The following is a 24,297-nucleotide window of genomic DNA, read 5'->3' as shown; positions in this document are numbered from 1 at the left end:
GGAGGCTACAGCAGAAGGTTCGTCTGTCCCCACTCCGAGAGGTAAGGTCCAGTTTTGGGGGCAGATTGGAAGGTGGGTGGGGAGCAGGGGGAATGTGGGGAGACTGGGATGGAAAAAGGCAGGGAAAGCTTGGGAATGATGAATGGGCAGCGTGCTCTAGGGACTTGAGAAGTTAGGGCTTGGCCTCTTGGGTGACCTAAGCCCGGACTCCTTGGGCAGCTGGTAAGCAAGGAGACACCAGGATTGTCAACCTGCCTGGGTGGTATGCAAAGGGCTTCTAGGGGCCAGGCCTGTCCAGTGGAGTCCAGCTCTCTCAGCAGCAGGGAGGATGCCTGGGGTAGTGGGGAGCTCAGGCCTGCGAGTCTGTTTTATCACAAAATTGTCACGAAGGCGTAGTGAGAACATCCTTACCCTGCCCTGTGTTTCTGTTTCCTCAACTCTGGAATGCAGAGAACACCCATAGGCCCTCATGTTCTGGTTTGGAATGTGGGTGGGTGGGTGTGAGATTATGGGGGTGCAGGTAGGCTGGGAGGCAGAGGATGAATCCTGGAACTTTGCTGTCCTTGGGCCCCGAGCTGGTGCGCTGGGGGATAGCAAGAGTCCTGTTCCTCGCCCGGACACTGTACTTTCCCCGAAAGGGTGATTTTTAAATCACACTCCACCCTAGATACTGTTGTGTATTTGGGCTTCGGTCCAGATATGTGTGTTCTGATTCCAGGTGTGTGGGCACTGGGTGTGTCTGTGTCAGGGTGGGTGCAGGAGGGTGCACTTCCCTGTGGAAGGGAGCACAGATGTTTCTGTGGGTCCAAACTGGGGTACAAGATGGTGGGGCTTGCCAGACTGGCTGCAGGGAGACTCACGGAAGTATAAGTTATGCATGTTCAAGCCCCTCTGTTAGAGTTTTGGGTAGCCAGATTCTAGCTTCTCTACTTAGCACCTGTCCTGGTTTCTGATCACATAAGGAATTCAACGTTCCCTATCCGCTCTTGTCACTGTCGTCCCCCTAGGTTTTACTTACCTTCTGCTCTTCCCACCAGCGCTGCAGGACTGTCTGTAGCTGCTCAGTGAGCATTTTTGATATTAAATGCAGACACCAGCTTTATTAGAAGCTAGAATGAGCCAGAATGATGCGGCATACAGACAAATCCCCATCATCTCTGTCCTCTAGCCCACAGCCCACCCTACTCAACGCAGCGTCCTTCCAGAACACCCGAAGCTTGGAGAAGGGGAGAGCTCTTTTGCCTATAAATGGGATTCTAAGATGCACCTTGTTCTAGGCACTCATTTTTTCACCTAGTACCTTTCGGACAACTCTTAGCAATACACACAAGCTCACCCGCAGATTAATCCACAGAAGTACGCTGTGATCATCAGCTCCGGCATGACTTAAATGCCCCCAGGCACACGTAGGTTGTTTCCAATATGTCCTCACTAGTGAAAGGGTTTCTGCAGCCCTGGTTCCTAGAAACAGAGTTGCCACACAAGAGATTGCACATCTTAAATTTTCACAGATATTATGAAATCATCCTCCTTGTCACTAAGTCAACAGACACCCCAATGCTATCTGCGCACAAAGACTGGTTGGTCTTTGGGGAAATTATCCAGCCTTTCGCTTGTTCCGGAGAGTGACTGACAGTGACTTGTCCTGGCTCCCACGCTCCTCCCCTGCGCCGCGGTGACTGTACATCCTCTGAAGGTCTATCAGTTGTTTGAATTCCTTGTGTGCTTCGCATGGAAGAGCCCTCTGTTGGTTCTTCATGATTCCCTTGTCTCATTCGCATTGACTCTGGGAGCGACTCATTTATGATACGGCCTCACAGTTTATTTATATGTGCTTATCGCTTCTCAGTCAAATCTATTATATGAATTTTATTTTTGTTTTCTGGTTTTGCTGTCTTGGTCCATGGTTACCTTGAAAGAAGTAATTTTTTAGAGTGGTTAGCATTTACATTCTGACGTCTGAATTCCATGTCGATTTTGGAAGGAGCTGGATCATCTGAACTTAAAAATGCTCAGCTCGTTGTCTCCCACGTCTGCTGTGAGGAGCCCATTGCTCCTCTGTCAGCGTGGAGTGCTCAAGGCCTTTGTGACTCCCACCTCCTGCTGCTCCCTGACTGTTCTGCCTGCCTGCATCACATTCCTCATTGTTTTCCTGGGGAGCATAGCACATCTCTCTTCCTCTCTATTATCATTCAGCATCAGCTTGTCCAGTCCATTTAAACCCCTGAGGACTTTTTTGAGTTCTGATTTGATTACCTTAGTTAGAAATTGTCTCCTCAGGAAGGACTGACAGCCAGGAACGACAGGGCCGACTCCTCCTGTGTCTTTGATGCTAAGTCTCCAGCTTTCCCTTTGGCCCTCACGTGGCCACGGGATTCCAGAACACCGCTGGAACACCAGGCTCCCCTTCACCTCTTCATTTCTGAGGAGTATTTGTTCAGCCAAGAATGGCTTGTGCTTCGTCAAGTTAATTTAGACACATCTGTCAAAACAGATGTTTCCTTTTCTTTTTCAGTCTGTCCATCCGATTCCTTGGTGGCTCTCCCCCACCCCTGGCATACCCCTATGTGGCCAGAAGACGGTCTTCTTTTAAAGCCTTTGGTAGACCAGCCTCAAAAATCAGTTTTTCTGGAGTGACTTGTATTTTGCTTCTTTTCTTTTCCAGTTTTTATTCCTACTATTAAAGTTCTTCCTGAGCCTGGGGATTTGGGGGTTCATGTTAATTTTGAGTGAGAAGGGATGTATTTCCTCTTTTCTGCCTCTCCCTCCTCCACTCTCCCCTCTGTCATGGCGCCATGCTTACTGATTTTTAATTCTCACAGATAGACAACGTAAGTTTTCCATCAACACATGGGGTTGATTAGCTTACGTTTGTCCCTCTCAGACAAGACAGCTCCTGCAAAAGCTTTCAGTTCTCCTCTGCTTCTACCCTCAACCTCACAGCCAGGCCCCACTTTCAAGGCATCTGAGTTTTACTTCAACATTGTTATCATCGATTTATTGCTACTTCACACAGTAACAACTCTTCTGGCTTCATTATATGGTTTCTTTACCCGGCTGGCCACAATAACAGAGACTCTTTCTCTGTTTTTCTAAATACATTCTGAAGTAATCTATTTTTCAGGGGAAAAAAATCCCAAAACCTGTTTTATACTTTATAATTCCAAGTTGGGATTTGCTTGTCCTGGAACTTCAAAGTAAGCTTGACTTTTGATTTTTTTTTTTTTAATGATTCGAGGTTTAAACATATTATCCCTCAGTATTTTTAGATATTACTACCTATGTAGAGTTCAGGGTCACTTGTGAGAAAAACTGACCAACCAGACCCTGCTCCATTGAAAATAATCTGTTTTCTTCTGAAGTTTCTAGAATTACCCTTATATTTTGGGGTGACTAAAGAGTTCACCAACTGGGTGTGGCATTAATTACAAATGAACCTTACTCTTTCCATTGTGGACTGTCTCCTTGAAAGCCCTATGATATTTCTTCTATTCAATTGTTTTGTTTGGTTGTACATGGAAAGTCCCCAAACTATAGTGATTTAGTAATAGAGTTTATTTTTCTTACCTCACCTAAAAGATGTCCAGTGCAAGGAAGCCTCAGGCTGCTATGGCTGTTCCACACAGTGATAAGGGGGGCCCAGAGACCTGTCTTGTTGCATATGGTTTCTACCCTCCAGGTAACCGTATGGTACAAAATGGTTGCTGGGGCTCCAGCTGTCACATCCTAGTTGCAGATTGGAGGAAGGAGGAAAGGAAAGAGAACAAAAACTTGTCCCTCCTGTGCCACTTCCTTTAAGCAGCCTTTCATGGAAGGTACAACTGATGTCCTCCTGTCACCTTGCTGGACAACATTTAGTCACATGATTACTAGTGACAGGAAGGTGTAGAAAGATAAATTTTTACTTGGCAGCAATAAGCCCACCTAAGGCCTGAGTATCTGTTTCCAAGGAGGAGGGGACAGCTAGGTGGCTGACACTGTCTACCCTACCTGCCCTCAGTTGTCCCTGTCCTTAACTCCTACATGTTAGAAACCCCGGGACCGAAGTCTCAACTTTTCTCTCCAGATCCTGGCCCATTCTCCCTATCTTCAATATCTGCTTTTGTTACATGATCGTTTGTCGTGTTCATTCTGTGATTGGACCCATTACTAGGTTTCGTTGTGATTTCATACCTTCAAATCCCAGCAACTCGCTATGTCTGTTCTTTGCCTAGAGGTCAGTTCCAGGTGCTATTGCTCAAATCTCCCCAAGGGTGCAATGAAGATGTCTCACGGTTTTGTCTTGCTTTGCTTATGTCTCTGTCGCATGTCTTGTGGGTCAGCATATGTCAGGATGGACATGGGTGATACCACTGGATGGGGCAAATCAACCCCTCCTGGCATCGTGGTTAAGAGCACATAAGCTCCACAGCAAGCTGGCCCGGCTTGCGTGGTGCCCACGCGGTCATGGGGCTCTGTCTGCAAGGTGGGCTTTGAGAGTGACCTGCACACAGATGGGCCTCTGTCTGGGAGCCCTCTGAGTAGTGCCTGGTCCATGCGTGTGTGAGTGAGCGCTCATGTCCTTGAGTAACACTGATTGTTCACATAATACAGATGTCAATGTCGGTTACGGGGAAAGTCAGTTATCTGTCTCTGTAATCCAGCACACGTGTCTTTGGGCCTAGTATTTGGTCCTTTGCTTTATGCTTCAGTTATCTAAGGAAATACAGAAGGTGTTAGCTTTTTGTATATCCACCAACCTTTGCCTCTCTGATTTTTTCCCTGCTTTTAGCGTGAATAGCCTAGATTCTATGCTTTGCAAGTGTAAGATGATTTCTTACATTAAACATTAAATTACATTTAATTTTTTTACCGTTATCTTCAGTCATGTTTTCTCTCACCACCATCCTCATCCCTCCCTTTGCCTCTTCTCCTTCCCTTCTCCCTCTTGCCCTCAGGAACCTCATTTCATTCATTAGTGTCAGAAATTTCTATTGCGATTTTTTGGTTGAGTTGTCTGTATGTAAATGTCCAATACTTTTTAAAATTTTTATTTATTTATGCATACAAGAGCTGGGGTGCAGGTCAGAGTTGCGGTAGGGGTGAGAGGACTCCCCAGAGGCAGAGTGGGGAGCAGAACGGGAGGATCCACTGAAACACCCTGCTGAGGGGAGCAGTGGGGAGACAGGAGAGGTCTGCTGCGCCCTGTGGGTCCCTCCCTGGCCGGGGATCCAACTCATGTTGCAGTGGCTGCGGGCAGCTTCATGGTGCTGCGAATTAACCCTTTGGGCCGCCAGGGAGAGCCTCTGTCCAGCACTTGGTCATTCTGACTTGCTTTGCTACACAAGCCCCTCAAACTCCTCCTGTTGTGCTGAACGGTCAGTGCTTGATCTTTCCGGTGGGTGGTCACGAGTCCCATCGTGTGGCTGGACCACGCCCCGCCTGTGGGCTCTCAGGTGGTGTCCAGGTCCCGGCTGTTGGGACCAGTGCTGCAACAAGTCCCTTAGAGCATGTGGCTTTGGAGGAGATGGTTTCATGTTCTCTGGGTGGTTTGCTGGGTTCTGCAGTATTTTCATGGTCACTTTTTAAGGTAAATCCGGTTGTCTTCCAAAATGGCTGCCCTCGGTTAGGGCTTGCTCCAGTGGTGCAAAAGCTTCTCTTTCTGCGGCTCCCCAGCACCTGTTCTTGTTCAGTGAATGGCGTTCTCGCGCTGTGAGAGCATGTATTTCACCGAGTTTTCGTGTCTGCCTGTGCCGTGGTGCACCCGGCCATGAACACGCCCCGTGGACCTCTGGCTGTCGTCTGTGGTGAATGCTCTGTTCAGATCTACCCATGTATCGCCATTGTTTTGCATTTGTTTTTCGTACAGTTTGGATCGTCACCTTGTCAGATTGTAACACGTCAAGATTTGCTCTCATTCAACAGGATGTCTTTGCCGCTACTTAGAGTGTCTTTCCTTGTGCAAAAACTTTATAACTTGAAGTCGTCCTCAGTGGTTGTGCTTTTATCTCACTTGCCCTAGGGGCTGACTCTCACAACATCATGAGATGTGGAACATACCTCCACGTACCTGTGTATTGCACTGTTGCAAGTCCTTATTTCCAAAGTCTTCAATTACCCTGATGTCGGGGGTATGGTGTGAGGTAGGGCCCTACGCTGATCAGCTTCAATGTTGTTATTTACTTGTCTAGCACTTTCCATTATTCTATCAGTTCACATTGGTCAGTGACTCATCCATCCACCTACTACCCACATAGTAGATTTTTGGGTAAAATAGAGTTTATCTGGTCAGCACCACCATTGGGGTGCGTGTGTGTGTGTGTGTGTGTGTGTGTGCGCACATGCGCACTGCTTTAATGATGAAATCTTGATCGTACATTTTACGTCAGGGACAGCCTTCTAATCCTTAAGAAAAAAGTCTCATTAACTGCGCTCACATATTTCTGCTTCTGAATTCCCGCAAAAAAGCTTCTTCTTAAATTTTGAATGAAATTGCTTTAAATCTACACATTTTGGGGGAGGAACGTCTCTCTGTGCACATGTCGTATTTCTTTTGTGATAAGGCCCCACCAGAAGCTCTGGAATTTTGGGGCTCGTCTGGCTTGGCAGCCCAAGCTGTTGCAGCCCTCCCGGTGCCCACATGCCCACCCCATGGCACTGCCTGCAGCTCCAGGCACTAATGCCAACAAAAGCTTTGCCGAGCAGGCCCACTCTCTTCCTGTGCCGTCTAAGCAGCTGCACACGCCGCTGCACTGGGCTTCCCCTGACGGCTAACATTTACCCTTGTGCCCATTCTGCAGATGCAGCGAGTGAGGTTCGGGAGCTTTGCAGAGTTAGCGCCAGCAAGGGAGAGGCAGGGCTTCTGCTGAAGCACGAGTCCCCTGAGTCCAGGCCCCGCTTTTCCCAGAACACGGGCTCTGCCATGCACACACACTGCCCTTTGATCTACTCTTCTGGGTACTTCCCAGAGCTGGAGGAAATGAAAAGAGGAAACCCCCAGCTTTCTGCAGAAAAAAAGGGAACTCGAGCTGATGTGGGAGGCATGACTGCAAAGGGAGCAGGGACAGAGAGCCCCACACAGCACCAGCCCGAGGGACCCGCTTCTGCTCAGACACTGGGGCTGCTGGGCCCTCCGGGCTGTGGCCATGCGCGTCCCTGCTCGGGCTCCGGGAAGGGAGGACCAGCTCCAGCAAGCGTCTCCTTCCACAGGCCTAGAGGAAGAGGGTCCTGGAGACAGAGCCACAGGAGCACCTGACACGGCCCTGGTTCCCATTTGGGGGACACAGGGCTGCTGGGCACAGAGGACCCCGACTGAGCGCACAGCCAGACCCCACTTGTGCCAGCCCCATGTTCCTCAGGCACTGACCCGGAGATGGCACTGACCCAGGGGCTGCTCCCCATCGCCCTGCTGGCTCTGTGCTGGGGGTCGAGCATTGCCAGGCACCAAGGTGAGCCCCATTGCCCCCTCCCTTCCCTGTCCCCCTACTCAGCTGCATCCTGGCATTGATGCCCCCCACCCCGCCCCACTTCCAGGAAGCCCCTGGCCATTCCCCTCCCCTTTCTCTCTCCTGCCCCTCCTTCAGTTCTCTCTCCCTGACCTTGCCTGGCCCCGCCCCGCACCCCCACACTCCTTAGCCCTGTAGGGCCACTCACTGTGGTGGCCCTGGACACCTCCAACCTCCCACAGCCTGTTCCAGAATCTTCTCTGCCCGCCTTCCCACAAGGCACCTGCTCCCCTGACGACCTCGATGGGTTCCCACCTCTGAACCTTTGCTGCTGGGGACCCCTGAGCCCCTGTGGTGTCTCCCTGTTCTGGCCCCAGCTGGGTGCTCCTCGGGCTCCTGAGGCCAGTGACCCCTCACCCAGGGCTCCCAGAGAACGTGGCTTCGGGTCACCCTGCCAAGCACATCCTCTTGCACACATCAAGCTGGGGTGCACCCTGGGGACCAGGGCAGGCAGGTCCCAGAGAAGGCTGTACCCCACTACCTCTTGGGGTGGGTCTGTGCCCGCATCCGATCCCACCAGCAGCGCCAATGGGACAGGGCAGGCCCGCGCCTGGTGCGCATCCTGTTCTGGGGTCCCGGGGGCCCGGACTAGGGGGACCCTGCTCCCGGAGTAGAGCGCAGCGGGGCTCAGGGTGTGAACCAGCCAGAACACTGGAGGCCCAGGGAGAGGGAGGGTCCACAGCCAGGGTCCTCCCGGCCCAGAGCCCCCGCCCCTGCCCAGGGCCCCCGGGGTCCTGCCTGGTAGTCAGGAGCCTCACAGGATCTGGGGAGCCCCTCAGTGCCAGGGCCTGGGAAGGGCCGGTGGGCGGGGACGGGGGCCCTGGGCGGAGGCGTGACCCTCCCTGCCTGTCTGGGCCCAGGGACCATCCCGCTGCGGACCCTGCAGTGCCTCAACGACTACACCAGCCGCATCGTCTGCAGGTGGGCGGACCCCCTGGCCATGTGGGGGCTCCTCAACCTCACCCTCCACCGCAGCCTGAGTAGGTGAGTGGGCGTGTGCTGGGCCTGGGGCTGCCCGCCGGGGCTCCCCAAGGGCCGAGGGGAGCCCTGCCCCCAGCTCGGGCTGGCACCGAGGGCGGAGCCCCGCTCTCCACGGCGGTGGTGCCGGTGAGCCGCGAGCCCCGTCCATCCTACGAGGGCACACAGTCGCCCCACAAGGAGGGGGGCTCTGACGCCCAGGCCACATGGGGCTGGGCTCGGAGGGGGCTCCCCTCCCAGCCACACGAGGGTGCGGACCCAGGGAGCAGCGTCTTGGGGGGTCAGGGCTGGCTCCACCCGTGGACCTGCTGCCCCGGGTGGGGGTGTCCTTTCTGCTCTCGGGGTGTCCAGGACATGCGACGCTTGAGAGGGGCCTGGCCAGAACTGAAAGAGTTAAACAGCTGGTGTCACAGAGTCCTGGGCCCCCAGGAGGCCCCTGGGAGGAGCCCAGATTCACCCTTGCTTTACCTTCAGTTCTCTTTCCCAGGCGCCTACGCTATTCCTTCTCCCCTTGCCACCCCTGCGCCCCCCAGCTGGCCCCTGCTCTCCTGCACCGAGACCCGGGAACGCCCCCAAAGTGCAGCCCAGGCCCCTCCCTGCCCTCAGTGCCCGACTCCTGCCCCTTCCCTGGGTCCGGCCTGCTGGGACCCCGTGCAGGCGGGTCTGAGCCCGAGCCTCGCTGCCCAAGGTCAGAACGACCACCCTGTGGTCTCTGTCTCTGGCGTCACACCCTGTCACCCGGCCAGCGAGCCGGGCCCACTGCCGGTGTCCAGAGGACGGAAGCTCGGCACCCTGAGCCTGTCCTCCAGCTGGTGACCTCTGTGGGGACACTCCTCTAAGGGCCATCTAGCCCTCTGTCGCCAGTGGCTTTCCAGTTATTCTCTCCTGAGCACCTCATCCAGGACTCTGCTGCACCCCACAGGCCGCCCCACTGCCCCTTGAGAGGTAGCCAACCCCTCCCCGTGGGCATCTAGCGGGCAGCTCGGCTGGACAGCCACAGCCCACCGCGGCCCTGCCCTTGCCTGGCCCAGGCACACTCAGGACCCCGGTCGCTCTGGCCCTCCCTCTGTTTCCTGGCCAGCTCCAGGGGTGCAGCGCCCCACGCCAGCCCGGGGGCTGCAGCCCTCACTGTCCTCTCCAGATGCCCGCCAACCCACTTCAGGCTCCAGCTGGTAATTCACGTGCTTTGTCCAGCCCACACCCCGCTGCACACCAGACAGGGCGCATCTGGCTCCCCACCTTACTTGAGCTATTTAGTGTCTTCACCCACGATGTTTGAACCCAAACTCAGGGGGTCTCTTCTGCTCCCGTCTCCCCGTCTCACTCCACCCGAGGGGCACTCTGAGTGGCTCCAGCCGCATCCGGGCCATCAGCACGTGCTGCTAATTCTATTCAAATAAAAGGTGAATCAGGTGGACGCTACCACAACTTCCCTGGGTCCAATCACTTCCTATCATCTGGATGTTCTAGAAGCCTCTCAACTAGACCTTCAACTTCTGATATTTCCTTATAACCTGCCCCTCCCCAGCCCCACACACTCCCCCTCAACCCATCCATCTACAGTCAGCTCAGGGATACATCAGGTATGTCATTGCATGGCTAATCACGAAATTTGTATCATCAATTTGTTTCCCTTTAGAGTGCAATCCAAATTCCTTAAATTCCTTCAAAGCACTGGCTTCCTGACACCTCATCCGTCCAACCTTCTCCTCAGCCTCCCACTCTCCCTTCCTTAACCCCGGGAAGCGCCTGGTCACACTGCATTGCAAACTGCGCACACCCCAGGGCCTTTGCACGTGCTGCTTTTTACCGGAAACCCCTTTGTCCCCGATTTTCGAGTTTCTTTCTCGTGCCCTGTGAGTTTCTGCTCAGATGTCACTCCTTCCAGGAGTCCTTCTCTGTCCCTGATATCAAACTGTGGCCCCAGCCCCAGTCCCGCTGACCTCCTCATTCCTCTACCTGTGGGTTTGTCTGTATACAGCTGGCTTCATTGACACAGGACATGATACTCCCGTGGCCGCGTGTGTCCAGCACCGGGAGGGGGCTGGATTCCCGTCTCCAGCCCTGCCGGGCCCGCCCCTGGCCAGGGCCTCCTACGTGGTCTGCTCAGTAATGGTGCTGCAGATAGACTCTTCCTGGCCCAGGGCTGACCGCTCTCCCCCGCAGGGCCCCCCCCCAGCCAGTGTCCTGTGAGATCAGTGATGACAAGTCCTGGTTAGACGGCCTGTGTCTGAACTGCGTGCCCCGAAGATGCATCATTCCCTACAAACCTTTTGTCCTTTCTGATAAGGACTACTTCTCGTTCCGGGTCGACCGGCCTCTGAGCGCCGAGATCAGCGTCCCTCTGTCCCAGCATGGTGAGGCCTGGGGTCCTGGTCAGGGGAGCTCCCCTAGCGGGCAGAAGGTCCAAGCTGCAGGTCCCGGGGGCAGAGCAGGCTCCCCAGCACCTGGCCATCTTACCCTGATGCGCCGTGCGCCTGTGATGCCCGCCTCCCGCTCACAGTGGCTGCCCTGGTTTGCAGCTGAAAGGTCTGGGGGTGCAGGGATAGGGGTCTGGTCAGGGTCACTCAGCTGCTGGCCAGCCCCCACCTGGGCTGAGTCTGTCCTCCGGGCCCCACAGCCCCTCCCCCGCCTCGCCCAGCCCTCAGGGCCTTTGTTCCCCCCTGCAGTGCAGCCCCCAGCGCCCACGGACCTCCGGGTCAGCGCCTCCGGGGCCCAGGTCCTGCTGAGCTGGAGTGTAGCCCTGGGGCCTGCCCACAGCCGCTGGCTGCCAGCCCTGGACTTTGAGGTGGTCTTCAGGCGACTCCAGGACTCCTGGGAGGTAGGACCCGCAGTCCGCCGGGCGCCCTGGGGAGAGGCTGCCAGGCCCGAGCTCCAGCCCCTCTCCCCACAGGAGGCCGTCACCGTCCACTCCAGCTCCCAGCAGGCCACGCTGGGGCCCCCGCACCTGCTGCCCAGCACCACCTACTTGGCCCGAGTGCGCAGCCGACTGGGCCCGGACTCGGGGCTGTCAGGGTGGCCCAGCCTGTGGAGCCCCGAGGTGCGCTGGGACTCCCTGCCAGGTGAGCAGGGGCTGGCGGCCGGTGTGTGGCCCGGGCCCCTGGGGCGCTCCCCGCCGGCAGCCAGAGCCTCACAGGAGGAGGGGACCGGCCGAGTCCGGGGAGAGGGGCTTCGGCCTGTGCGCTCAGCCAGGCCCTGCAAGTTGAAGCCGCTTGCTACTCGCTCCTGGGCCCGTTTCCGGGCCCTTCTGTCCAGAAGCCCGCCACGGCCCGGGCCCGCAGGGGAGGTCTTTGTCCTGCAGCTGCCGTGCCCACAGCCGACAGCGTGTGTCCACCCCCAGGGCTGCGTCCCCGTTGCCCAGGCGGCGTGGAGCCTCTGGGGTTTGCACCCTGACCCGCGTCACAGCTGGCGGCCCAGGGGCCCTCTCACCCTGGCCCCAAGGCCCTGGTCTCTGTGGCGACTCACGGCGGTGCCCCGGGAGCGGGCAAGGGCGGGAGCGGGGTGCATGAGGGACGGTCTGCCCCCAGGGGACGAGGCTCAGCCCCAGAATCTCCGGTGCTTCTTCAACGGGGTCGACGCGCTCAGCTGCTCCTGGGAAGTGAGGAACGAGGTGACCAGATCTGTGTCCTTCTCCCTCTTCTATAAGTCCAGCCCGGACGAGGGGTGAGTGTCCCCAGAAGACCGGGCTCTCCCCGAGCTCTCCCTGCCTGCGCCCTCCCCCGCCTCACCTCCCCGTGATCCCCAGGGAGAGGGAGTGCTCCCCTGTGCAGAAGGAGGTGCTGCAGAAGGCGCCCGACTACACCCTGCACCGGTGCAAGGTCCCCGTGCCCGACCCCCACAACTGCAGTCACTACACCGTCTCTGTCCGGCCCAGGGACGAAGGGAAACTCATAAAGAGCTCGGACAACAGTGAGTCTGTCCCCACGGCCCGCGCAGTGGCCTGGTCCCGTCCCGTGCTCCGGGGCCCCGCGCCCGCCTGCACCCTGTCTCCGCACACGCGGTCAGGGCGCAGGTGAACAGCAGGTCCGATCGCTCGGGGAAGCCTGGGGAGGTGGGGAGAGGCGGGCACAGTGACATGGAGGCGCTGAGAGGCGGCTGGTCGCCCCAGGGCCAGCTCCCACGTTTCTCCGTTTTCTCCCAGTCACGGCTGGCCCTGTCTCCCTCTGTGCCCGGCCCCGGAGCCTCGCCCCAGCCCGCCTCCGGCTCCCGCGTCTCCCTCTGCCTCCTATGGGACTCTGCAGGCCCCGAGCCCTCCCCGGCTGGGGTCGTTCCTCGGTGAGGGCCCCTCAGTGGCCCTGGTGCCTGAGACCGCTGCCCCTTGCGGGTCAACATCGCTGCTTCCTCCCGGGCAGAAGGACCCCTGGCCGGGCCGCCCGCCCTGCTCACGATGCCCGCGTCCTCCCCGGGCCGGGAGTCCGCCCAGCCCAGCAGCCAGGGCCTCGTCCAGCCTGAGTCCTCCGCTCCTGCCGCGCTGGGGTGTACCTGCTGCCCCGCCATGCTGGTGCCTGTCGGGGGCAGCGGCTCTGGGCTCGGCCCTCCTCCCTCCCGTGTCCGGCCCAGGCTGAGGCCCCGGGAGCTGCCATCGTGGGAGTAATCGTGCACCCTGAGCTGGCGCCTCCAGCCCACGGCAGGTCGCGACTCTCGAATTAACCCACCCATGGGGATTTTAGTTTTTCTTAAGCACTAGAGTCACCCGGGCTCGGTCGCCTCAGCCAGCATATTCCAGCCTCTCCCCAGGGAAAGGCTGATGAGGTCAAGACAGATGACCCAGTGACTGAGAGACACAAAGGCCCCATGGGGGGCCCGAGGTCAGGGCCCAGATGGCCCTGACTGGCTCGCACCCGGAATGTCCCCCCAGTCCAGCTGGAGCCCCCCACCATCAACGTGACCCAGGGCGCAGATGGCTACATCCTGCACTGGGCAGCAAAGAAAATGCCCTATGACCACATCGGACACACCTTCGAGGTCCAGTACCGGACGGACGCGGCCTCCTGGGAGGTACGGGCTGCCAAGGGTCCGTGTGGGCGTGGGGGCACCGCACTCACCACACCCGCAGCCGGGGGCTGGCTGCTGATGACCCTGCGTGATCAGCAGGTCCCGGGCGAGGCCCGAGGCTGGGACAGGTGAGGTGACCTGTAGACGCTGTGTTGCAAAGGGGTGTGGCGGTCAGGGAGGGGCGGCTGGAGATGCCAGATGGGGTGTTGAAGAGGTGCCAAGTTCAGACAGGGTGCAGCCCAGGAGGCCGCCTGGGACCCTCCTGGGCATTTTGAGCTGGTCCTGATGGGGCAGGGGGCCCGGCTCCAAGTGCAGGCTCCAGCCCCAGCATCCTCGGGGCCTGTGTGCGGGACCCCGGCCTCCAAAAGCCCCCAGAGGAAACCTCAGATCATGCCAGGATCTCAGAATGGAAATGGGAGCAGGAGGGAGTGACCGGGGGGCCCGGCTGGAAGAAGGTCAGATGCCAACCCCAGGCCAGGGCTCCAAGCCAGTGTCCTCACTGCATCCTGACAGTCTATGGTTGGCTCGTGGCTGCCATAAAGCCTCTGAGGAGTGTCAAGGAGCAGGGACACGTGACTCCCCAGGTTTCTGGCTCCCAGTGCGTATTCCTGGAGCTGCCATATGGGGTCTACGCAAAGCACGGTTGCTTCCGGGTCCGGAGTGGGGCCTCCCCAGTGGAGAGCCACCTCACCAGACCTGAGGATGCAACTTTATCTGGGGCCTGGTGCAGACAGCAAAACTGGGGTGCTGGGGTGGAAGTGGCAGGCATGTCCCTAGTGGCCAGGTAACTTTTCAGCCTCGGCAGATTTGTTTACGGACCTGACTCACAGGATACCAAGGCGGATTTGCTCCAGAATGCCCACAGTATGTCCCTGCCACACCTGGAGTCATCCACCAGATACTGGGCCAGGGTGAGGGTCAAGCCCACCCCCAGTGACTACAACGGCGTCTGGAGTGAGTGGAGTGATGACTGCTTCTGGGACACGGAGTGGGGTGAGTCTCCCAGCCCCACCTTAGGGCACAGTCCGGATGGACAGAGGACAAAAGTGGTCAGAGGTCACACAGATGTGACCACACGCAGCCTGAGCATTTGCCCTCCCGGAGTCACTGCTCATTGGAAAGAGCCCGCTGATGTGAAGCAGAGGAACTCCTGACAGAGCACAGGGGAGGGTTTCACCCCTGCTCCTCCTTCACACTGGAGTGGAGGCCTCTAGTAATATGACCATGGTTCATTAGGCTCTTGGGCAGTCACAACCCAGAAGAGCACTGAGTCCGAAAATCCTGTTACCATGACAGCAACATCAACCCACTAGGCCTGGGATGGAACTTTTGTCTGATCTTGACCTCCCCATGTCCCTGCTCTGGCTGCTGTCATTTGCCATTGCCTTCGTCAGACTGGCCACCAGAGCACCCACACAGGACCGGGTCTAGGACCCGGCTGCAGAGTGGGGTATGTGACCCAAGGCCCCCTGTGACCCAGTCTGCAGGCCAACAGGGAACGCCAACCCAGGCCCTTTTGCTGTCCTCTCCCTCCCCGGCCCCCCCACTCCCCAGTGGGAACCGGAAGGGGCATCACCACAGACCGGGCTCCAGGCCTGGATGGAAACCGCGGGCAGGTTTTGCCTGGACTCGCAGGACGCCCCTGCGTCCCACGTGTCCTCTGCACGTCCCTGACCTAGCAGCAGGGAAGGGGCGCCATGGTGACGCTGGTGGGCAGAGACTGGGCGGGGTCCGCAGGCGGCACCGAGCTGGCTGCGTCCTCACCGCCAGCACAGGCCCTGCAAGGCGGCCTTGGCTGACCTGCCCAGGCTCTGCCAGTGCCCTGCCCAGCCCCCAGGCCCCGGCCTTCCCTGCCCAGAGCTAATGGCCTGCCCCCTCCCACGCCCCTAGAGCTGCCCACATGGGTCTTGCCCCTCTTCCTGGTCTTCATCACTCTGGCCTTGCTCCCGGCCCTGCGCTTCTGCCACACCTACTGCTACAGGTAAGGGCCCATGTGGTGGGGTGGGGAACCGACCCCGGGTCCCCAGGACCCCAGAGCCCACTTACCCAGATTCAGCCCGTCCCCCACTTCCCGTGCGGCTCGGACCCCCGCCCCTGTCGTAGGCCTCAGTTTCCCCTTGGCTGGGGCGGGGCAGCGCCGAGGTCCCAGTGGCCTTCACGCCCTGCTGCTTTCCAGGTTGAACCAGAAGTGGGAGGAGAAAATCCCTAACCCCAGCAAGAGCCACCTGTTCCAGGTAGGGCCAGGCTGGGAGGGGCTGGGCGGCTGGGCCCTTGGTCTGGGCCCCTGTGCCATGGCCGCGCCCCTGCCACGGCCCTCCCCCCATGGTGCCGAGTGGGCACAGAGGCGCCGGGAGGAGGCCTCAGCGCTGGGGCTGGACCAGACCTGCGGCTCAGACCTGTGCTCCGACCCGCACCAATACAGGCCCTGGCCGATGCGCTCCCCGGAGCAGGAGCAGCCATGGGGCCCCCAGGAGTCCAGGGCAGGCTCAGGGAGGGTGAGCTCTAGAGGGTGGGCCTCAGCCCCGGGGACACATGGCCCCCCACGCCAGCATGGGGGCGCTGTGGAGCCCGAGATGCCTCCGCTCAGGCCTCTTCCCTCTGGCTGGGGGCAGAGGCAGGTTGTCCCTGCTGAGAACCTCCCTGTGGGGGACTCCAGGACCCCTGTCACCCCACAGTACCCCTTCTGCACCCCGGGGCCCACCCCACAGGCACACATGTCCTTTCTCCCCAGAACGGGAGCTCAGGTCTCTGGCGCCCCAACAACCTGCCGACCCCCGGCCACGGCTGCCCCCCTCTCAAGGGTCCCTGGGACAGCCTCACCATGGAGCCGCAGGGGTGAGTATGTGGTGTCAGGGTGCCTTGGAGGCTGAGGGGTGCCCGGCCATGCCCACTGTGGCTCACAGCCACCGCCAGTGGCCAGGCGCCTTGCAGGGCCCTCACCGAGCCGCCGGGCTGGTGGAAGAGCACAGGCCCAGGCCAGGGAGTGAGGGCCCCGCCCGCAGCTGGAAGGGCCGGAGATGGAGCAGGCCTCCGCTGGCCAGGAGAACCCACACCTCACCAGGGCCAACCCCGCGCCTCAGCACCCCTGGGCTGCTCAGCTGGCCCCCAGGACCGTGATGCTGGGGTGAAGCAGGAGGGAGGGGGACCACGGGCGGGCATTGACCTGGGTCCGAAGACGTGCGGGTGCCAAGGAGCAGAGGGGAGAGGGGCTTCAGCTGGCACAGGCGACCCTGACTCGGAGATCCCGCAGCCAGGGGGCTCTCAGCTTGCCCACTCTGGCTGCTCCTAGCCTGCTCTGTGCCCTCAGGGGCCCCCGCAGGAGCTGAGGACCAGCCCAGGGTCCCAGCATCTGTGCCCCTATCTCCCCACAGCGTGTTCTCCGTGGACTCTGGGCACATCAAGGTGTCCCTGCTCACCACCCAGGACCCCAAGGATGCTGCTGACTCCCCTTGGGAGCCTGACGCGGGCCCAGCTGCTGCAGACCCGGCCCCGGCCCCGGAGCCGCCTCCCAGCCCCTCGCCCGGCCAGTCAGCCCCCTCCAGCAGACCTAAGGGCCAGGCTTCTGGCTTTGACTTTGATGGCCCTTACCTGGGCTCTCCCCACAGGCACCCCCTGCCAGACACGGAGGGCACGCTACTGCCCCCGCAGGCTGGCCTGAGCCCCAGGCCGCAGCCTCCCCAAGGGACCCTGCAGTACATGTGTCTGCCTCCAGGGGAGCAGGCGAGGCTGGTCCCTCTGGCCCAGGTCATGGGTCAGGGCCAGACCCCAGCTGCGGACAGCAGGCCCTGTGCAGGGACTGAGGGGGGCCCCTCGCTGCAGCCAGGCACGGACCCCCCCGCCTCCGCACCTGGGTCCACGCCTGGGCTGGCGGATCCCAAGGACGGCCCTCCAGCTGTGCCCGCCGGCTCTGGGCACCCCGAGGACAGTGTCAGGGTCTCTGGCTATGTCAGCCCTGCTGACCTGGCTCTGTCCCTTCCCACGGGGACCTCCTCTACCCTCCAGGCTCCTCCCCTGGGCCTCCCCTCGGAACGGCACCCCAGCCTCAATCCTGCCCCAGCCAGTACCCCCTCGGGAGGCCCAGCTCCCGTGAAGCCAGAGCTTGAGGGCTATGTGCAGCTGCCCCCGCCCGCAGGCCAGCTCCCCATGTCCCCCCAGGCCAGTCCCACGCCTCCAGTAGCCACTGGTCCAGACCTGAGCCCAGGGCCGCCCTCAGCAGATGTGAACCCCACCTCCCCACACTCTGAGGGGCTGCTGGTCCTGCAGCAGGTAGGTGACTACTGCTTCCTCCCCGGCCTGGCCCACAGCCCTGTCTCCCTCAAGAGCAAGCCCTCTTCTCCTGACCCTTGTCCCGAAGCCCGGGACCAGGTGTCCCTGAACAAGAAGAATTGGTGTCCGGCCACGCCTCAGCTGCCAGCCATTCAGCTCTTCAAAGCCCTGAAGCAGCAGGACTACTTGTCTCTGCCCCCTTGGGATGGGAGCAGGCGGGGGGAAGTGTGCTGAGGCCCCACCGCACAGCAGGCACGCGGAGGGCCTGTGCTCTCTCCTGCCGCCCGTGTCCTGCACCCCCAGCCTTCCAGGCTCCTGGCGGCCAAGCTTAGAGGCGGCTTCCGAGCTGGACCAGATGCATGGGGGGATGGAACGCCTCCCATCTCACCTGCCCCCCTCCCCCCATCACTGCTCTCCTCTGTCTCCCACATGCTCCCTTCAGAGGTGGCCGCTAACTGTGTTGAGAACGGGGTCTGTGGTCTGTCGCTCTGTGGGTCTGATGCAGGTGGCGCACCACACAGAGGTGACTGAGCCCCCGGGCGGCAGGAGGCAGGAGGCCGGAGGCCCCGGGCAGGGCCTTGGGCTCAGAATGGAGCGGCTGGGCAGATCTTGCCACTTCAGGAAATTTGCGTGGTGGAGGCAAGCGAGGGAGGAATGTTCCTGAGCTCTAGGGAAGCCCTGTGGGTCTCTTGAGATGCCCAGCACCGCTGATCCACAGATTGGCCAGGGGCACAGCGTGAGGGTCTGGCACCTGGTGCCACCCAGGATCACCAGGGAGTGATACCCTGCTGTACCCAGGCCTGGGAGATTCGGGAGGACAGATTCTAGAACCCATGCCTGACGTGGAAAAGTTAGACACAACTGCCCAGCGAAAGGGCATGTATATTTTAGGGCCTGTTGTCTGACTCGCCGGCTGACCTTCCCCGAGAAGGACCTGACCCCGGCAGCCCCACAGCCATGGGCCGGGGGGCTTGGCCTGGGTCTGGGCTTGTGGGCTTTTAAGTCCTTGCCTTTGCCTAGGGGGGAAATAGCATTAAGTTGCTTAATTTTGTGTTATTAGATTACTCTCAAGTTTGCACATGATTTCATATCTCTTATCGGTGTTTTATTCACCGGGCTTAAAAGCTTACAAGTTTTAAAGACTGTTCTGCAAGGCTCTCATCTTTTTCTGATGTTGTCATTAAAACGCGGAACACCCAGCCTCTTGTGAAGGCTGCTGCCCTGTTCGCTCTTGTGAAGGCTGCTGCCCTGTTCGCTCAGTTTGTGCTTGTCTGGGATTTCCTGACTGAGTCTCTGAGGGCATTCTTTGTGGTCAGACCTCACACTCCCACTTGTGAGGTCAAATTTACAACCCGTCCCCCCGCCAACACACACACACACACACACACACACATACATACTCCAAGCCAGCACCTGTCCTGTCCTCATTTTTCTCCCAGTTCTGTGTTTTCCTAATGATGTGAGGAACGGTCATGTCTGAACGGAAAGCGAGGGGGTGTTTTGGCATCGTTGGCCAAATCTCCCCTTCTTCCAAAATGCCACCTCTAGGATGTAGAAAGCCCACATGTATAGTTGATTTCTGAGCTTTTAATGTTATGAATCATTCTCTCAACGGCTTTATGATGCGTTAACACCAGGCGGAGCGAAGATTTTGTCAGTGCTCTTCACAGATCACCATTCAGTACACCAGTGTCTGTCATTGAAGGATATTAATAAACAACGTAAATGTTCACTAATATTGAGATCGACAGCAACATTCTAGAACATTCTAAAGTAGAACCCGGCGTTTGACATGAGAGCGATGGATGTACAAGTATTAGAAAGAAGTCCAAGATGTTAATTCCATACTAGGACATTGTGAATTGGGGACAAAATGGCAATAAAATATTTTTATTATAAAGCCAAACTCAGACTCGCGTCCTTGTGCCGGACCGGGGAGTGTGTTACTGGAAACCACACCGGTGTTCAGGAGGATGGTTCTGTTCAACAGAGGGGCCTCAGGCAGTCAGGGACACGGCGGGAATGCTGTGCTAACAGGGGGAGAAGCAGGATTCGTGGAAAATCCCAGGAGGGCGTGAAGCTAGGTGGGCAAGGGGAGCCATGCTCAGACGCACTCTCACTAAATTATGCTTTGTCATCGGGAACCCAGACGGAGCAGGAATCGCTCAGCGAGGGTAGGACAGCTGTGGAGAGCTTTGTCCTGGCAGGCCCCGCTCCGTGCTTAAGGGGATCAACTCCTGTCAAGGGATCTACACCAGCCTAGAGGCAGATACTGGCCCTCTGTGCTTTATTGTATTGAGGCCCCTGAGGCACAGAGGGGGTTTGGAATTTGCCCCAGGTCGCCCATCTGGACGCAGAGGCGGGCTTTGAATCCTGGCCCTGTGCTGAAGAGCTTCCCTCTCACGCAAGGCCTCTCACCCAAGTTCCATACGCTGCAGGAAACCTCATAAACCAAGCAACGTCGCCATAGAAGGAAAGGGCCGCAAATCCGCACGAATTTAAGAGACTAAAATAATAATATAAGGTCTACATCTGAGGGGGGGGGGGAAGTAAACGTTTAAAAATGAACAATGATAAATGCATATGTAAGTAAAGTTAGTCAATGAATAAATAAGAAATAGCAAAAAATAAAATAACAATATAGTTGAAACTCCATTTCTCCCTCTGATTGTTGTTTAAATGTCATTATTTTATTTATTCATTTTATTATTTATTCCGATTATTTCTACTTTACTAAATTGTATGAGCTTAGTCTATAAAATTCTTCCTGAATTAGTACGGACACCCCAGCTTTCCCCTCTTGTTTTGTGGGATAAGGAGAAGGGGAGGAGAGAGGAGAGGTGGTTTCTTTCCTAGTATTTGTATCAACTATCAATCTATTTCCCCATTCAGTGATTTAAACTCTTAATTACTGTGTGTCTTTATAAAATTAGCGGCTTTCCCAGTCAGTCATTAGTGTATGCCTCTGATTCTTGAAATAACAAATACGTGTTTTTACTTCAACTGACACATTCAACTTTGCCTAAAAGGCCATCAGCAAGCTGTTGTCATGAGAGCTTAGTCGAGGGACGCTTGCGCTCAGAAATGCACACTGAAACAAAACAAGGAAATGTAAGAAGTCGGCTGATGGTGCCAGGAGGCTAGTTTTGGGGGGCTGATGAGCAGCAGGGGCCGCCTCTGCTGTGCCCTTTCTACACGCTTGGACTTTGGTCCCCCCCACCCCCACGTGGGTGAGTAGACTTAAAAGGAGAATGAAAGGTGACTTTGCAGAATGAGTGAATGAAGGGATGGATGGTTTAAAATTTTTATTTTAAAATAAGGAGCAATTAATAGAAGGAGACTATTAGTGTCGAGATCGCTTTATCATTGAAGGAAGGGCGCAGTGCATGATGGGAGTGGGACTCGGGACCGCGGGGCCCGCTGTCGCTTCCCATCCGGGCAGGCGCCACCTGAAACGTCCCCTGTTTCTGTGGGTCCTCTTCCCACGACAGGCAGTGAAAACTGCAGCCTGGGCCAAGCCTGATCCCCACCAGGACTTCGGGGACCTCCTGGGCTGTTCTGTGTCAGAGGCCTGACCACTCTAGCCAGGGCTGACAAACGGGGTTCCTACGGGAGATCTGAGAGGGGCCTGTCCTTACCATCCAGGGGCCCAGTGAGCCCCAAGAAACTTTCAGTTTAGGAAACTCACAAAGGCATGGCTGTTGGTCCAGAGCAATCCAAAAGATGGGGTGGGGGATGGATGCCGGACCTGCTGCCCAGCACACCCCCAGTCAGGGGCCACCTTGTTGGGCTCCCCTCATGACGTCAGGTGGCCCTTCACCTTGAGCTGTACAGTGAGGGGCTGAACAGTCAGAAGTGGGGTGGCATCAGGCTGTGCCTAGGACAGGGCTGGGGCGCTGTGGCCAGATAAGCAGAGCTCATCTGGGACAGCAGGTGTGCCCGGGAGAAGGCTGGAGGCCAAGGTGCCGGCCAGGACCCGGCGTGGCCTCTCTGCACGTGGCGCTGTTTGCTCTGAGATGGGAGCAGCTGTCCCGCACCACCCCATGGATGTGAGTCTAGTGTTCTCCTAGGACACCTGTTTGTTATGCTGTGAAAGGGATCCCAGCAGCCCTGGGCTCTCTCCCGTCCTCTGCTGTGGGACAGCGGTCTCCAGTCGTGCCCTACAGTTCGGTGGCCACACTAGTGGCAGCTGCCTGTGGCCCGGGACCCCACTGCAGCCAGGTGGAGAAGCACCCCAGGCCCGGGGCCCATCCACTCACAACTCCCTTCACCTCCTAGGCTGATGACATCGGCTGAGGAAGCCTAGACCCAGGCTTGCCGCTCTCAATTTTAGGAGAAGCAGCAGAATTCCAGCCCAGAGTATTATCCTGCGACAGAATCTTGGCAAGGTGAGATGTATCCCTGCCACCCAGCGCTGAAAATCTTCCTGCACTTTGTTTCAGCAGAGTTGAGTTCAAGCTTCATGCTCGCCCCACCCCTCCTTGCAGAGGCTGGAAGGATTCTCGTCTTCCCATGAGGTCAGCTGACCTGCTTTGATCTTTGCTTTGGCATCCCCCGACTTGGTGGCATGGAAGCCCAGGGGCTGGGCAGTCCCTGGGAGCACCAAAGCCAGCAGGGAGGGGATGTCTGGGCTCTGGGGGGTGATGTGGGGGGGTGCTGCTAGTCATATGCTATAACCTGACATTTCCTTACAACGTCTCTCCATTCACTGGTTACGTGGATTTCCCCCTGTTGGAACGACCTCTGCACGGTCAGTTTTTTTTTTTTATAAACAGGTCTGTGCTTGATTTGACAAAATATTGTTGATTTTTTTTAAAAAAGATTTATTTATTTATGCATACAGAATTGGGGTACAGACCAGAGGTGCAGGGGCGGTGAGAGGATTCATCAGAGACAGTGGTAAACAGAACAGACAGAATGATGAAGAACACTGCTGAGGGGAGCAGCAGGCGGGTCAGGAGAGGCCTGTGGCTCCCTGTGGGTCACCTCCAGGATAAGTGGGGATCAAACTCATGCTGCAGTGGCTTTCGCTTCTTAGTGCTGTGCTTTACCCTGCTGCGCCACCAGGGGGGGCCCGCCAAAATGTCATTGATTTTTTTGTCTGCATGTAAAGGGAAGATTAATCTCTAGGTCTCTCTTTCTCTGCCTTTATAGAGTGAGAGAACAAGGAGGGAAAGTTGAAAATAAAATAGAAATGCTTGACATTTGGATTTTGGGATTTAAAAAAAGCTGACAAATATCACATCATTTAAAATTCTGGTATAGTAAAAGTAAAACAGGGCCCTCTTTCAACACTGTAATCACCCATCGAGTCTGGGAATATCACACTTCTTTAAGCAATTCGCTAAGCTGTGTTGCATCCTTGCTGTACGCTGACATGTTTTTTGAATCACCATCAAGTTTCCTGAATTATAAAATTTAGCTGGAGTAATACTGCACAAGCCTTTGAAAGAATGAAATTATTCTGAGAGTCTTCGTAGAGCAAGATAGAATATATTAGCATGTTTTTTAGTTCAGAGAAACTCAACTTTTTTTCTGGGAGTCAAGAGTTTGAGTTGAACTAAAGAAAAAATGCATTCATGTTGAGACTTTCCCTTCGGGGGAGGCTCTAGCCTACAAACCCTTCCTGGCAGCAGTCAACTGACCTCTGCTCTTGAGATCTTCATCTTTCTGATCTTAGGTTTTCCTTATAAAGAGGAACTTGCTTGCTTCCTCCCCACATTTTAAGAACATGATAGCTGCACTGAGCAAACTGGACCAGTTCCTTCCTCCTTTCCCTTTCCTCTGGGGTCATTAAAACAACACAGCAATTTTCTATCTCTCCAAAGTAATGCTCTAAGGCCCTCCCTGGTGGCGCAGCAGGTTAAAGCACAACACTGAGAAGCTAAAGCCACTTCAGCATGAATTTGATCCCCGCCCGCCCCGGAGGTGACCACATGGCACGAAAGACCTCTCCTGGCCCGCCCGCTGCTCCCCTCAGCAGTGTACTTCGTCAATCTGCCTGTTCTGCTCCCCACTCTGTTTCTGGTGAAGCCTCTCACTACCCCTGCACCTCTGGCCTGTACCCCAGTTCTGTATGCACAAATAAATAAATCTTAAAAAAAAAAAAAGTAATGCTTTAAAACAACTTCAGTGAACTGAAAAGTGTAATGAAATTTGAGTGGTGACCAGGTGGGTTTCCTTCCCAACATGGCATTCCCAACGGGGGCACAGTTACCCAAGTTGTCCTAGAAGGGTTCTGTGGCTGGGAGCATCAGGAAGCCTCCCAAAGACAGCCCTCTGCTCGGAGTAATGACCACAGATCCCTGACCACACGGGCACTCTGCCGTATCGCGCTCCCTCCTTCCCTGTGGGACCAACGGTATGAGAAGCTCCAGGTGGCCAGATGGCACCCTCGCTCCCCGGATGGAGGACCCTTTGTGCAGTCTCCCCTGTTCAGAGGCTTCCTCTGTGGGAAGCAGACCTCTCAGATAGCCAGGCCCAGTGTTGCGGAGACAGGAAGAGTTTTTGCAAGTGGGCCATGGAGAAAGTTCAGCCTCACGCTGGTTCCTGGAACAGCAGCCCTTTCCCTGAC

General features: G+C 57.1%; 1 protein-coding gene across 1 annotated transcript; it reads left to right on the top strand.

The window, feature by feature from the left end:
- Nucleotides 1-19,590, top strand: CSF2RB (colony stimulating factor 2 receptor, beta, low-affinity (granulocyte-macrophage)). The gene is made up of 14 exons (XM_004676461.2): nt 1-41; nt 7,189-7,427; nt 8,345-8,468; nt 10,629-10,819; nt 11,132-11,283; nt 11,356-11,524; nt 11,990-12,125; nt 12,208-12,371; nt 13,321-13,460; nt 14,288-14,450; nt 15,348-15,438; nt 15,634-15,691; nt 16,189-16,292; nt 16,829-19,590. Exons 2-14 carry the CDS (start codon nt 7,352-7,354, stop codon nt 17,955-17,957), a joined length of 2,697 nt encoding a protein of 898 aa, XP_004676518.1. The 5' UTR covers nt 1-41; nt 7,189-7,351; the 3' UTR covers nt 17,958-19,590.
- Nucleotides 19,591-24,297: the final 4,707 nt, after the last annotated feature.

The sequence above is a fragment of the Condylura cristata genome, unplaced genomic scaffold (genome assembly GCF_000260355.1).
Source record: "Condylura cristata isolate star-nosed mole 26May11 unplaced genomic scaffold, ConCri1.0 scaffold00004, whole genome shotgun sequence".
Taxonomy (NCBI): Eukaryota; Metazoa; Chordata; class Mammalia; order Eulipotyphla; family Talpidae; genus Condylura; species Condylura cristata.
This window is presented reverse-complemented; position numbering and strand designations above follow the sequence as displayed.